Source organism: Diceros bicornis, chromosome 4 (assembly GCF_020826845.1).
Source record: "Diceros bicornis minor isolate mBicDic1 chromosome 4, mDicBic1.mat.cur, whole genome shotgun sequence".
Taxonomy (NCBI): Eukaryota; Metazoa; Chordata; class Mammalia; order Perissodactyla; family Rhinocerotidae; genus Diceros; species Diceros bicornis.
In genome coordinates this window covers 63,484,360-63,498,256 of record NC_080743.1, presented here as the reverse complement: position 1 = coordinate 63,498,256, position 13,897 = coordinate 63,484,360, and the positions used below count along the sequence as shown (strand labels likewise).

Sequence of the window (13,897 nt, the reverse complement as noted above, 5' to 3'; positions counted from 1 at the left end):
GACTCCACTCCAACTCTGTCAGCAACAGACTATGGTATTCTACAAATCACTTCTGCCTTCCGGTCTTCAGTTCCTCTTTTGAAAGGTGAGGGTAGGTGGTTTGATAATGCGTAAGCTATTTCTAGTCTCATATATTCTATACTTTTGGCTCTGGGGAAATTTCTTAAGAAGAAGAATCCTGAAGTAATTAACCTTCCGTCTTTACTCCTCGTTCCTAGGAATCATGGATCATGTCAACCACACATGGATCCAGAGTTTCATCCTTGCTGGTTTCACTACCACTGGAATTCTGTGACCTCTTGCATTCTTGGGGACCCTGTGCATCTATCTCCTCACCCTGGCAGGGAACTTGTTCATCATTGTCCTGGTTCAGGCAGATTCTGGACTGTCCACACCCATGTACTTCTTTATCAGTGTCCTCTCCTTCTTAGAACTCTGGTATGTCAGCACCACGGTGCCCACGCTGCTGCATACATTGCTTTATGGGCGTTCACCCATCTCATCAGTTGCCTGCTTTAGCCAGCTATATGTCTTCCATTCCTTGGGCATGACTGAGTGCTATCTGTTGGGTGTTATGGCGTTGGACCGCTACTTTGTCATCTGTCGCCCACTCCACTACCATGCACTCATGAGCAGAAAAGTACAGTTATGGCTAGTAGGGACCACTTGGGTGGCTGGCTTCTCTGCTGCACTTGTGCCGGCCAGTCTCACAGCCACTCTGCCCTTCTGTTTGAAAGAGGTGGCCCATTACTTTTGTGACCTGGCACCACTAATGCGATTGGCATGTGTGGACACAAGCTGGCATGCTCAAGTTCATATTGTAGTGATAGGCATGATCAATGCATGCAATCTTGTGCTCATTTTAGGACTCTATGGGGGTATCCTGAGAGCCGTGCTGAAGCTACCTTCAGCCGCCAGCCATGCCAAGGCCTTCTCCACCTGTTCCTCCCACATAACTGTAGTGACACTATTCTTCGGCTCTGCCTTCATTGTCTATGTGGGGCCAGCTGGGAGTAGACCTGAAGGCACACACAAGCTTATTGCCTTGGTGTATGCTTTTCTTACCCCTTTTCTCAACCCTATTATTTATACTCTTCATAATAAGGAAGTGAAAGAGGCTGTCAGGAGGGTCACTCAGATGATTAGGGCCATGTTGAAGGGACCCTGAGAATCTGTAGAGTCATAGGCCATTCATTTGGTAACTGTAAGAGGTAGTTGGTTAACCAATCAAATAATCAAATACTTTGTCAAACACACTGCATATATCAACTAAAATGGACTGAATCTTGGATTGGGACAAACCGGGAAATTTGCAGAGGGAGGAGAAATATGCCCTCTGAACCCATACCTATTTCATATGGGTGAAAGGACATATAAGTTAAAAAATAACCAAAGATAAGGATGCATGTGCAAATATTTAGGTAGACTGAGAGAGAAATAGAACTGTGTTTGAAACAATTTGGAAGAACCAATGCTGACTGTGGGTTTGTGTTCAAGATGCAGTTCCTGGAGAAACACTGAGAAAATAGTAAATGACGTTAGCCAAAAAGAAAAAATAAAAGAACTTCTTGGGTAAATGTTCAGATTTGGATTGGTGAGTCACAGGATGAGAGCTCACGAGAGTGTGGAGTTCAGTGTTCCTGGGTGATCCTGCAATAAAGAATGTTTGAAGTTGAAGCTGAGAATTTACTCTCTAACGAGGAAGATCAGGGGTTGAGAGATGAGAGTGCTGGATGTGTTGATGGTTAAAAGTGAGTTGTAGAAACATATCCTGCACTTTGAATTTGAAATCATCAGTTAGTCAACCACGCAACATCATTAATAGAGTCCTTTGAGTGCAATATTAGCTCTGGGAACCAAGAGGAGATAGAAAAAGGAGGCACTATTTTTGTTTTCAAAGTTTTGTTTAGAAGAGTCTGTTATCTCCTCTCTCTCTCTCTCTCTCTCTCACACACACACACACACCAGCAGCAACAGTATATTGACTTAATGTCAAGAAACAGACTTTTCCATTTTGCTCTACGTATGTCTGTGGTGGTGTGAGGTCATGAAAAGTAGAGGGAAGGAGTGCATGCATTGGCAGAAAGGGATGAGAAATACAAAAGTAAGCTTCACAGAAGTTTATTCTGACATTTTCCCCAAGACTGAGACTTAGAATCCTAATACCCTGGGCATTCAGTTGTTACTTCTCTGAAAGTTCTCTTCATACCAGGCATGGAATTATAGGATCCCCCTAGGAGATTCCTTGTCTCGGGATAACATGGCTATAGCTCTACTGAAAATACAAAAAGAACACTTATTTTTAAAATAATCTTCTGGGAAGCACTTTTTTTTTTTTAATGATAGGGTAAATGAGTTTTGGGACTCCTATTCTTGTCTGTTGATGTTGAAAGACTTTATTTCTAATACAAGGATGACTTGGTGTTTATTTTAACTTATTTTACCAGGAGAAAAATGTGTGTGGGGTGATATACAGTAACATTGATTTCCCTCTCAATTCGGTAATCCTGACTCGAATCATGGAATGTTCTGGAATCCCCACTTATTTAATGCAGATGGGCTGTCCAACTTGAGTTTTTTTTTGTTTTTTTTTTGTATGACAACGTGGCCTCAGCCTCAAGTCAATTTTCCCTGACCATCCAGCCCAGATCTGGACTACATTCTCTGCTCTGACCTTTGGTGGGTCCTAAGTAAAGGGAAACCCATTTTAATATTATTAAACCATGAAGACTAATTTTGTGGGATGAGAAAAACAACAACAGTAGCAGAAATCAAACCAGTGATTCTTTCCTTTCCCAAGTCAAAGCAATTTTTCTTTTGTTGTGAGAAGTGGATGGGGGTGGGGGAGATGCGCTCATACTGGTAAGACAATTAGACTAGGTTCAAGTCTCAGGTTGAGCCAAGGTATAAGTTTTGAAGACTTACTTTGAGCAAACACCATTTGCAACTAGGTAAATGTCAACAGGAAGTCATTGAATCACTGAACTTCTGAGTTCAGCATCTGGCAAAAACTCCTCTGTCTTCACACAAGATAAAACTGAAGTCAAGGGGTGGGAAATAACTTAACCAAGGTTACATGGAATTTAGAAATAGGCTGGAAATGGGATAGCACCAAGGTTTTCTAACCCTTTGCATTACGTCACTACACCATTTGGCTTCTAAGTTGTCTTATTTACCTGAAGCAGAAAATCTGTGACACTGAGCACCACACAGCAGAAGAAGTGGGTGGGAATGAAAATTTGGTGATTCATAGACTTCTTCTGGGACCTATCTCTCCCACAGAGTAACTCTCCTACTTATAGAGAACATGGCCTGCCATGGGGTTTTACAAGGCTTTCCCTGGTCAGCCTTTCTGCTCCAGACCTCATGCCATCTCTATTTTCCTTTCCGAAGTAGGAATGGACTCTCTACTTCACAGAACCATTCCATGCTCTTGCCTAATTCCATGATCTCTTATGCAGACACAGCACATATACTTTAATATTTTGTGTACATTTTCTCATTAAATTTTCCCATGGCAGGAAAAGGGATAAATGTCTTTCAAAAGTCCATTAGTAGGTAAAAACTCAATTCAAAAATTTTAACTCTACTGAGCAAGAGGAAAAAACAATATTTTAACAACAGAAGGTCTGATTCTGCTGACTGAATCTTCACCTTCCCCATCGTTCCTGCCAACTGTGAGTTTTTCAGAGCCTGTATGAACTGTTGAATCAGGCCACATATGATTTTCATTTAAACATAGGCTAGCTAGAGACAATCATTTTAAACATAATTTGTATTGGCCTGCAGAGTCATTATTGGAAATGCATTTTGTTCTCTACAGTCATAAAGTTCTAAAAAGAAGAAATTGTAGGCAATTTCTTCAGTTCTTTGACTCACTTAGTGAACAAGTCACTAAACCTCTTTGAGCTTTCCCCAAACACAGGGGCATTGATTAGTTGTGGGGTAAATGAGCTTCAACAAATGACCTAGAATCTTCTCAGCTAAACCTTATCCATAGATAAGGAATTTTATTTTAATGAGAATGTACACCCAGGACCTCATAAATTAGAAATTTTGAGGGTGGGATCTAGTAATTTGTGTTTTACCAAGCCTCAAGATGATCTGAAACAAGTTTACGTCTGACAAGCACTAATCTAATCTGATTAGTAGATTGGAAGAGGAACTGGGCGTGTGTAGCCCAGTCCTTTCCCCTGCTCCTCTAGTTGGGATCCAGCCTGCCCAGTTTGTGCATTCTGGTCTCTACCATGGAGACCTCCCCGTGGAGGAGGTCTGTGGCTTTCAGTGCTTCTTGGTAATCAGGTGGGAGAACCACAAGGAAAATTAACACACTCACTATCATAGTAAGATGTTTGAAAACTTTCCCCTGAGTAAATAATATACCAGGCAGATAAATCATAAGCAAAGATATAAAGATTTAAAGAGAATAATTAACAAGATCCAACCACTGAAGGCACATAGAATACAGATCAACTGCACGCACATGTAGAATTAAACAAATGTTAGGCTATAAAATAAGGCTTACTGAAATTTTGTAGCTTTTGTTCTGGAGATCTAATGTACAGCATGGTGACCATAGTTAGTGATACTGTACTATACACTGGTTTTTTGCTAAGAGGATAGATCTTAAGAGTTTTCACTACAAAAAAAAAAAAAAGAGAGAAAGAAGATGGTAACTATGGGAGGTGATGGATATTTTAATTAGCTTGATTGTGGTGATCATTTCACGTTGTATATGCATATCAAAACATCAAGTTGTACACTTTAAATACATAAAATTTCAATTATACACCAATAAAGCTGAAAATAAGTTAAAATAAAATAAGCCTCAATGCAGTTAAGAGAATTAATATTACACTGTATAGACTAGTTTCTAAATCATGATATAATTAAATTAGTATTAAATAACTAAATGATAAATTTAAAATGTCCATATGTTTGATATTTAAATTCCCTTCTAAACAACTTATAAATCTAAGAAGAAATTATAAAGAAAAATAAAAACATTTAGTTGTGAACAATAATAAAAATCACAATTTCAAAACTTTTGGAATAAAGCCAAACTGCTTCTTAGAGAGACATTCATAGCCTTAAATGTTTATCTTATGAAAGAGGAAATGTGCAAAATTAGTCAAGAAAATGTCCAAGTTAGGAACCTACAAAAATTATAGTAGGAGAAAAAAACACAAAGAAAGTAGAAGGAAGAAAAAGATAAATATGAGAGCAGAAATTAATATGATAAAAATAAATATACAACACAGAGAATATATAAGTTAAAATGTTGGTTCTAGGAAAAAAAATAATAAAATAATTAAACTCCTGACAAGACTAATAAAGAATAAAAGAGAGAGAAGAGTAAAAATAAGAAATGTAAAGAATGAAAAATTGATATAACTATAGGTTCAGCAAAGTTTAAAATGATAATAAGATGATACTGTTAACAACATATGTCAATTAATTAAAAACTTAGATTTATTTCCAGAAAATTACCAATATCAACTTCAGAATCAGTAGAAAATCCTAATAATACTGAATTAGAAGTTAAAAGTACTACTAGAAAGAAAACATTGGACCTAGATGGCTTAACAAGTGAGTTCTACCAAATAGTAAAGAAAAATATAATTCCCATTTTTTTTATTTTTTATTTTATTTTATTTTTTTATTGTGGTAACATTGGTTTATAACATTGTATAAATTTCAAGTGTACATCATTATACTTCTCTTTCTGCATAGATTACATCATGTTCACCACTCAAATACTAATTACAATCCATCACCACACACATGTGCCTAATCCTTCCCTTTTGCCCACCTCCCTCCCCCCTTCTCCTCTGGTAAGCACCAATCCAATCTCTGTCTCTTTGTGTTTGTTTATTGTTGTTTTTATCTGATTGCCATTTTTATACAACCTCTCAGAGAACGGAAACACTGGAAATACAATTCAACAATGCATTTTATGAAGCTCATCTGATGCTGATTCCGAAATGAATAACACCAGTATATGAAAAAAGGAGTTACAGGCCAATCTCATTCGCTAACATAAATGTCAAATTCTCTTTCCAAACACTCCTAAACCAAATTTAATCATCTATATTAAGTGATGGTGATTGAATTTGGCTTATCTCAGGAATGCCAGATTGACTTAACATTTGAAAAGTGAATAATATAATTTATCATATTAATAGATTCAAAGAGAAAAAACATGATATTTATCTCTTTTGATGCAGGAATAAAAAGCATTCAATAACTATTCATAATTAAAAAATAAGAAACAACAACAATAAAACTACAAATAGAAAAAAACCTCCTTACCCTGATAAAGGGCATTCTTTAAAATCATGCAGCAGACCTGATAGTGAGGTATGAAAAGCATTTCCTTTAAGATCAAGAACAAAACAAATTAATGGCTAATACGACTTCTATTCAACATTGATTATAGGTACTGGCTATTGCAGCAAATAAGCAAAAGGAGTAAAGAAATTAAAAGTATAAATACTGGAGAAAACCTGTAATTATTTGTGGATGATTATCTTATCTATGTTTAAGCATAGATAACCACAGATAAATTATTAAAATTAGTATGGAGTGTTGACCAGCTTGTTACACAATTTAAAGAAAAAAAAAAGCCAATTGCAACAATCATAAAATGTAATTCAAGAGATGGAATTTATAATAGCAACAAAATACATATAAGGTATTTAACAAAAGATGGTCAAAAATTTTTTTGGAAATTCTTATAAATTTGTATTTAAAGTCATTGTGTAATACTTTTATACAAATGATGAGCTAGAACACATTCATGGGTGGGGAAATCAATATTAGAAAAAATATTTCTGCTGCCTAAACTGACCTGTTGATAAAACAAAATCTCCCGAAATTCTAAAAGTGGTGTTCACGGAATTGGACAATCTTTCTCGAGGTCAAGAATGGTCTTGATGTTTAAAAAAGAAGAGGAGAAAAGGTGGAGAATGGTGGTGATGGGCGTTTCTACCAGAGTTCAAGTGATTCAGATTTATAAAATAATTTGGTTAAACTCAGTGGCCTAGGAAGGTGCAAGTATTAGAAGAAATTAAAATTTAAACTTTGGTTTATATGATACAGAACTATTTTGAATGTGAAGCTTTTTCTCTAATGGTCTTTTAGAAACAGAATTAAAATGGGCCGTGTGAGAGTATATTAAATCTATACGAGAAGCTGAAAAATATTCAAAGTTTGGATTCCTGAACAAGAGGTTATAGGGCAACTGTCACAATTTATAAGAAGCTTTACATCATGTTCAGCTTAAAAATTGCCAAAAGAAGTGTTTATTTAGTTTTTTTAGATTCCTACAAACTTGAACAGAAGGGAAGGAGAAAATAAATGTGATTATCATTTTAGAAGTTAAAAGCTGTTCTGAATTCTTATAATTTTTTCTCTTGGAAACAAAGGCTATTTTTTTTTTTTTTTGGTGTGAAAATACCAAATTCAGATATATCTGAAACGATTAACCACAAATACAAGTTACGAACCATTCTTAATCTTTCATACCAGACAGGCCTTATGACATCCTAAAATCTACTAAATAATATTTTATATCTCATGACAAGCAAGAAGGTTTACATTTTACATGCATAATGAAAATTAACAGCAATACAGTCTTCATTTTTTTCCCTGAATTCATAGAAATAAAACAGATGTGATCTGTGCTTATGGTAGACTGCCAGGCAGAGTTAACATTAATCTTATCTAAGAATTTTTCTTCAATTTTTTAGCAAGTACAATTGTCTAGTTTCCAGGGGCTTATATAATTGTATTCTTATGCTTCTCCTATTAACAATAATCAAGAGATTTATAAAAGAGTTTCTAAATAACCTTTGTGGTCCAAGTGATGAGTTTATAGTTTCCTTTCAATTATACCTTATTTCCTTCCTAATAGGCTGGCTGTTACTGCTGCTTCTTTATCAATTACAGCTTTAGTCTATCTTCTAGATAAGATTCATTAAGATACCAACCATAGAATTATCTTCAGTCACCTGCAGGTTCCAATCCAGACCAAGCCCTGCTTCCTTGAACCCTCCTCCAAATCACCTAACATGAGCCCACATCCTATAATATCCCTTTCTAACACCCCCTACTGAAATGCTCCACAGTCCACATGATGTGTGATTTCCCTCACAGCAGTAAGTCAATAAAGCCAATTTTGTTAAACTATAAGTGTGTTCCTGTTCTTTGGTTGGAAGGCATTGCCATGTCCTTTGATTCTCAAAGCAACCCAAATGCAGCCTCTTTAAGGGTGAAGAAAATAAGGCTGAGATGTTAAGTAACTTACATGTGGTTACAGAGTTATTTGGAGTTTAATTAACAAACATCTGCTTTACACCTGCAGGAATGTGTGTACACACATTTTAGAAATAATATACTTACTTGTATTTCATCTCTCTTAACCTTCACAACACACATTTAAACATGAGAAAGTACAGATTCAAAGAGATAAATGACTGCCTAAGGGCACATAGGTAATGAGTGGCGGTCGGGAGTACAGGCCTTGAGATAGGCACTGTTTGTGGCTATGTGACCGTGGTTATGTTCCTTCCACCACTATCAACACTTCTGGAGGCAGTGGAGCTTAGAAGTGATGAGCACAGGTTCTGGGGTCAGAGTGCTTTGGTTCTTAAGCCTGACACGGGCACCTACCAGCTGTGTGACTTTGGGCATATTATTAAACTCTCTATGCTTTGGTTTCATCAAATGTAAAATGGGGATAACAATTGTACCAACTTCATAGAGTAATCGTGAGGATTGTGTTAGTTAACACATGCATTGTGCTTAGAATGATATGCGTTACCCAGCAAAGGCTCAGTAAATCTGTATTTTATTGGACCCAGGATTCAAATTAAGTTTTCTGAGGCTCCAAAACCCATGCCGTTTTTTAGAACAGGCAACTCCTATGAGAGAGGTTTCTCAAAGGAAGAACAATGTGGGGCTGGATCAGGCACGTGATCAGGAGAAGTAATTGGTTGAAAAGATGAGGGGAAATACAAAGTCTCTGGACTTACGAGATGAGGCAAGGAAACATAAGAGTGCATGTGTTTATGGGTGGAGTGATGGGAGGGTTGGGGTCATGTTTTCAGAGCTGGAATCCAAGAGTCTGTGTTAAGAAGTCACTAGAGATGAGGAGAGGGATGGGTGTAGATGAAGGGGTAATGAGATAGCAAACACTTGGGGAAAGGCTTCTCTAGCCCACCTGGTGGAAGGCAGAGTTTGCCTCTATCCAAGTCCCCTCCCAGGAGTCTAGCTTGAGCCAGATTCTCACCTGCCTCTGGGGTTAGAGATGTCTCCCTTGCCTGTGCCCCTCATGGCCTGAAATAGTCAAGGTTAGCTCTGGGGACCCTGCCCCATGGGGATAGGACTCGCTGAAGAGGAGTAAAGTCTCCTAGATCCAGTCTTGATCTCCCACATATATCTGAGCCAGGCAAAACAAAAGCAGATACTGAATGATGCTCAGTGGCTGGTAGGTGATCTGGGGGCTACACTAGCTGTAGTGACTGGGGATCTGAAAGGTGGGACCTATAATAAGGGATTTGAAAACACATAATATTTTGAAATCAGAGAATTGGTTTCATAGAAAAATGTCTTAAATAACTGGGACTTGGAATGTCCAATTTTGAGAATCATAGAGAATCAAATTGAAAGAGACTTTAAAGGCCATCTGGTACGCCATCCTCCCTATTTGATACTTAAATTTACTCTGCAACCAAGAGATTGGCTAACGCTTGCTTTGAAAATATTGAGAGACAGGAAATTGCCCTGTGTGCTGCCGCAGACTGGTTATGTGCTGGCATGGATGGCAGAAAGTAGAGGTTTCTGGAAAAATCAGTCATGACACAGGAGCTGTGACTAAGAAGATCTAATGAGGTATGGTATTATCTCAGGAGCAGCTGTATTTGAAAAGATTTCACCTAGAGAGGACCATATATAGGCTCTCTAATTATAGGATTAAGGACACCTGATGATGTAAGAATTTAAGATCCTGAGGTCTTCAGAGTGCTTCTGAAATTATTCCATGTTTGCAAGAACTTGCTCGACCTACACATACAGTTGGCTTCAGAAAAGCTCATTTGTAGAAAGATGAAACATCATCAATAACAGTTACCTACACACAAAAGATGATCTTGAATTTAATTTCTCTGGGTCAGTGAGAGTTATAATGGGTTCTTCAACAGTTTAGGGAAAAGGAGGCAAGACAAAATTTGAGATGCTAAGTTCATTTAGATATGCTGAGCTTGAGATGCCTGAGAGGACAATAGGAAGGATGTAGTTAGCCTCAATTGAAAAATAAAACTTAAATCCAGGCTACAGAAAAATTCAAGTACATTCAAGAAACATTGAATTCACAATTCTGTGCTCATTGTTCTAGGCATTGGTACGGGGATATAAAATAATTAATGAAGTACTATATGTACTCTCAAAGATCTTATCAATTTATGGGAAATACAATATGCTAACTGGACACTTTAAATGTTATGAAGACGTAGAACAAGAAATAAGGAACTTTTTCTGGGGGAGTAAGGAAAGGCTTCTCTAAAGAACCAAGACTTGACCTAATTTGGAAGGATGAGAAGGAGTTGCCAGATGGAGAAAAGAGAAAGAGGGGTAAGCCAGAAGCAAATGGTTGGGGAGGGCAAAGATGCCAGAAATATAATGAAGCAAAGATTTCTGTTTTAACATATTTGTCTCCTGTAATTAGAGAGGTGAATGTACAGTCCCTTTAGAATAGAAAAGGTTAAAGAAGAGTGACTTAACACTAATTGCTTTGAATCAATTTAGTATTTTAAAATATCAAACCCAGAAGTTTATTTCCACTGCAGAGTATTTGGGTTTAGGAACGATGTTTGGGTTTGCGTGAGTAACACGAGTTGAAAGGAAAGCAATAGGGGTCAACTAATTATTAAATTAATTGTTAAATTAATTAGTTTGATTAAACAATTAGTTTTTTTTTTTTTTTTTTTTGTGAGGAGATCAGCCCTGAGCTAACATCCGCCAATCCTCCTCTTTTTTTTGCTGAGGAAGACGGCCCTGGGCTAACATCGGTGCCTATCTTCCTCCACTTTATATGGGACGCCGCCACAGCATGGCTTACCAAGCAGTGCGTCGGTGCGCGCCCGGGATCTGAACCAGCGAACCCCGGGCCGCCGCAGCGGAGCGCGCGCACTTAACCGCTTGCGCCACCGGGCCGGCCCCTAAACAATTAGTTTTTATTGAATACCTTTAATGCAACAGCCATTTTGCCAAGGGTTAGGATTACAAAAACAAACAAGAGACAGCAGTTTGTCAGTATGGTGGCTAGAATTTGGGCAGTCTTCTCCAAATGCAGTATGATCTACACAAGGTATGGTGTGACTGACACCGGCTACCCTTTCCATGCTCTTAAAATCACGTTATGTTTTTTTGTTGTGGCGGTTTCTTTTCTTTTTGCATCTGTTTCAAATTGTGCTTGAAAACAACTAGAATGTCCAATACATTTTTTTTTGTATGAAATTTCACCAAGCCAGCTCCATATTCCTCATCTATATTTATGTAATTAATGTTCTGAAAATGCAGGATTTATGCTAGCCACTTTATCATGTTCATTTTTGGGTCTGCATTCTCTCACCAGATGTGTTAACCACCTCTCTTATCTTTCCATCAGCAACACTTACAAGGCAAATTCACACCTTCATCTCTGAGCTTGAGGTTAGAATAGTTAAATGTCAGTGATGTTTTAAAAATCTGCATCTGATCATGTCATTTATCTGTCTGACGTTCTTCAGCGGCTGCCCACACCTTTGGGATAACGCCCCAAACCATTGGATGAGCTTCCCAGTTGCCTTACCGTACAGGGGAACGTGCGTTCCCCTGACTCAGGCTGCTTCCTGCTCAGCACCTGTACGTGTGCTTTTTCTCTGAAATGTTTCTTTTCTTCTTTCATCTAACTAACTTGCATTCTTCCTGGAAAATTCAGTTCAAGGGCTTCCTCCTCTGAAAAGCCTTTCTCAGTCATCCTAGTCTGAGAAATTAGCCCCTTGCTTAGTTAGCACTCTGCAGTGTTCTGAATTTCACAGGCTATATTGAGATGACTGACTGATGTGTCTGCTTCCCCTAAGCAATTGTAAGCTTTCTGGTGGCAGAGGCTGCACTTTTTTGAATTCGGTACTCCTTATGCCTGACATATGTGAATTTGATAAGTGTTAATAGCTGTGAACTGATCAATAAGAAAAGACTTGCCGCTGCATTAATCTCATATCCAAAATTTCCCCTTTTGAGACTTGACTGAAGGAAAAACTATGACCCAGGGGTTAGAAAGTTTGGGGAAGTCCACATAGTATAGAGATAAACAGCATGGAATTAGAGTGCATAAATTCAAATTCTGTTCCTATGACATGGTATCTATATGAAGATAGATCTATATCTTCATTCTCTCTATTCCTGAATTTTCTTATCTGTGAAATAGGTGTAACATGGTATGTATCTCACTGGATGTGTGAAAATTAAGTAAGATATTGAATGCAAAACACTTGTAAAAATGTTTGATGCATAGTGAGTGCTAATAAGAGTTACTATTATGTTTAGAATAGTATTAATAATAGTAGCAGTAATAGTAATAATTAAAGTGCTGCCATTACATAACAACAACAACAAAAATCAATAAAGAGAAATAAACTTTTGAGTTGGATTTGGCTTCATCTCAATCCGGTTTTTTCTCCTTTCCTTCTCCATCTCAGCCTCCCATGGAGCAACACAACCACTCCAGCCTGGCTGAATTTCTGCTCCTTGGCTTCCCCAAAGTGGGGCATGTCAGAGGCTGGGTTTTTGTCCTGCTGCTATTGGCATACCTGTTCACTCTCTGTGGCAACATGCTCATCATCTTAGTCATACGACTGGATGCAGCCCTACACACACCCATGTACCACTTTGTCAGTATTCTCTCCTTCTTGGAGCTGTTGTATACAACCACCACGATCCCCAAGATGCTAACTAATCTTCTCAGTGAGAAGAAGACCATTTCTTTTGCAGGATGCCTCCTTCAGACCTACTTCTTCCACTCCCTAGGGGCCTCTGAATGCTACCTTCTTACAGCCATGGCCTATGATCGATACCTGGCCATCTGCCGGCCCCTCCACTACCCTGCAATTATCACCCCAACACTCTGTGTCAGGATGGCTGCTGGTTGTTGGGCTTGTGGCTTCCTATGTCCCATTTCTGAAGTCATCTTGATCTGCCAGCTCCCCTTCTGTGGCTACAATGAAATCCAACACATCTTCTGCGACTTTCCACCTCTACTGAGCCTTGCCTGCAAAGACACATCCACTAATGTCCTCGTGGACTTTGCCATCAATGCCTTTATCATCCTTATCACTTTCTTCTTTATTATGGTTTCTTATGGAAGAATCATTGGGGCTGTACTGAGGATAAAAACATCAGCAGGAAGAAAGAAGGCTTTTTCTACATGTGCCTCACATCTCATTGTGGTCCTCATTTTCTTTGGGAGCATCATCTTCATGTATGTGCGGCTAAAGAAGAGCTATTCAGTGACCCTTGATCGGACACTTGCTGTAGTCTACTCTCTACTAACACCACTGGTCAACCCAATTATCTACAGTCTTCGTCACAAGGAACTCATTAAGGCCATCAAGAGGGCCATCTTCCAGAAGTGGAGGGAGAGCTAGTCCAGCTCACCAATGACTTTCTACCAAGGTCCTTCCTCCACTTCAATGTTGATCTCATAAAAGCTCTATGTACCTTTGTTCTGACCTGGAATAATTTTCTGTCATCACACATGCTATGGATCCCATCTCTTCTCATCTTATCAAAGATTTTATTTCTTTATGCTTTTCTTCTATATCCTACATCTTTATGCTTTGCACTTTTTACTTGATCG

The 13,897-nt window shown here is 38.2% G+C and overlaps 1 protein-coding gene and 1 pseudogene across 1 annotated transcript; both read left to right on the top strand.

The window, feature by feature from the left end:
• The first annotated feature begins 223 nt into the window (after positions 1 to 223).
• On the top strand, positions 224 to 1,168 carry LOC131403397 (olfactory receptor 10C1-like; annotated as a pseudogene).
• Positions 1,169 to 12,746: 11,578 nt separating this feature from the next.
• LOC131403383 (olfactory receptor 6N2) lies at positions 12,747 to 13,685 on the top strand. Its single transcript, XM_058537665.1, has one exon. The coding sequence runs from the start codon at positions 12,747 to 12,749 to the stop codon at positions 13,683 to 13,685; it is 939 nt and encodes a 312-aa protein (XP_058393648.1).
• Positions 13,686 to 13,897: the final 212 nt, after the last annotated feature.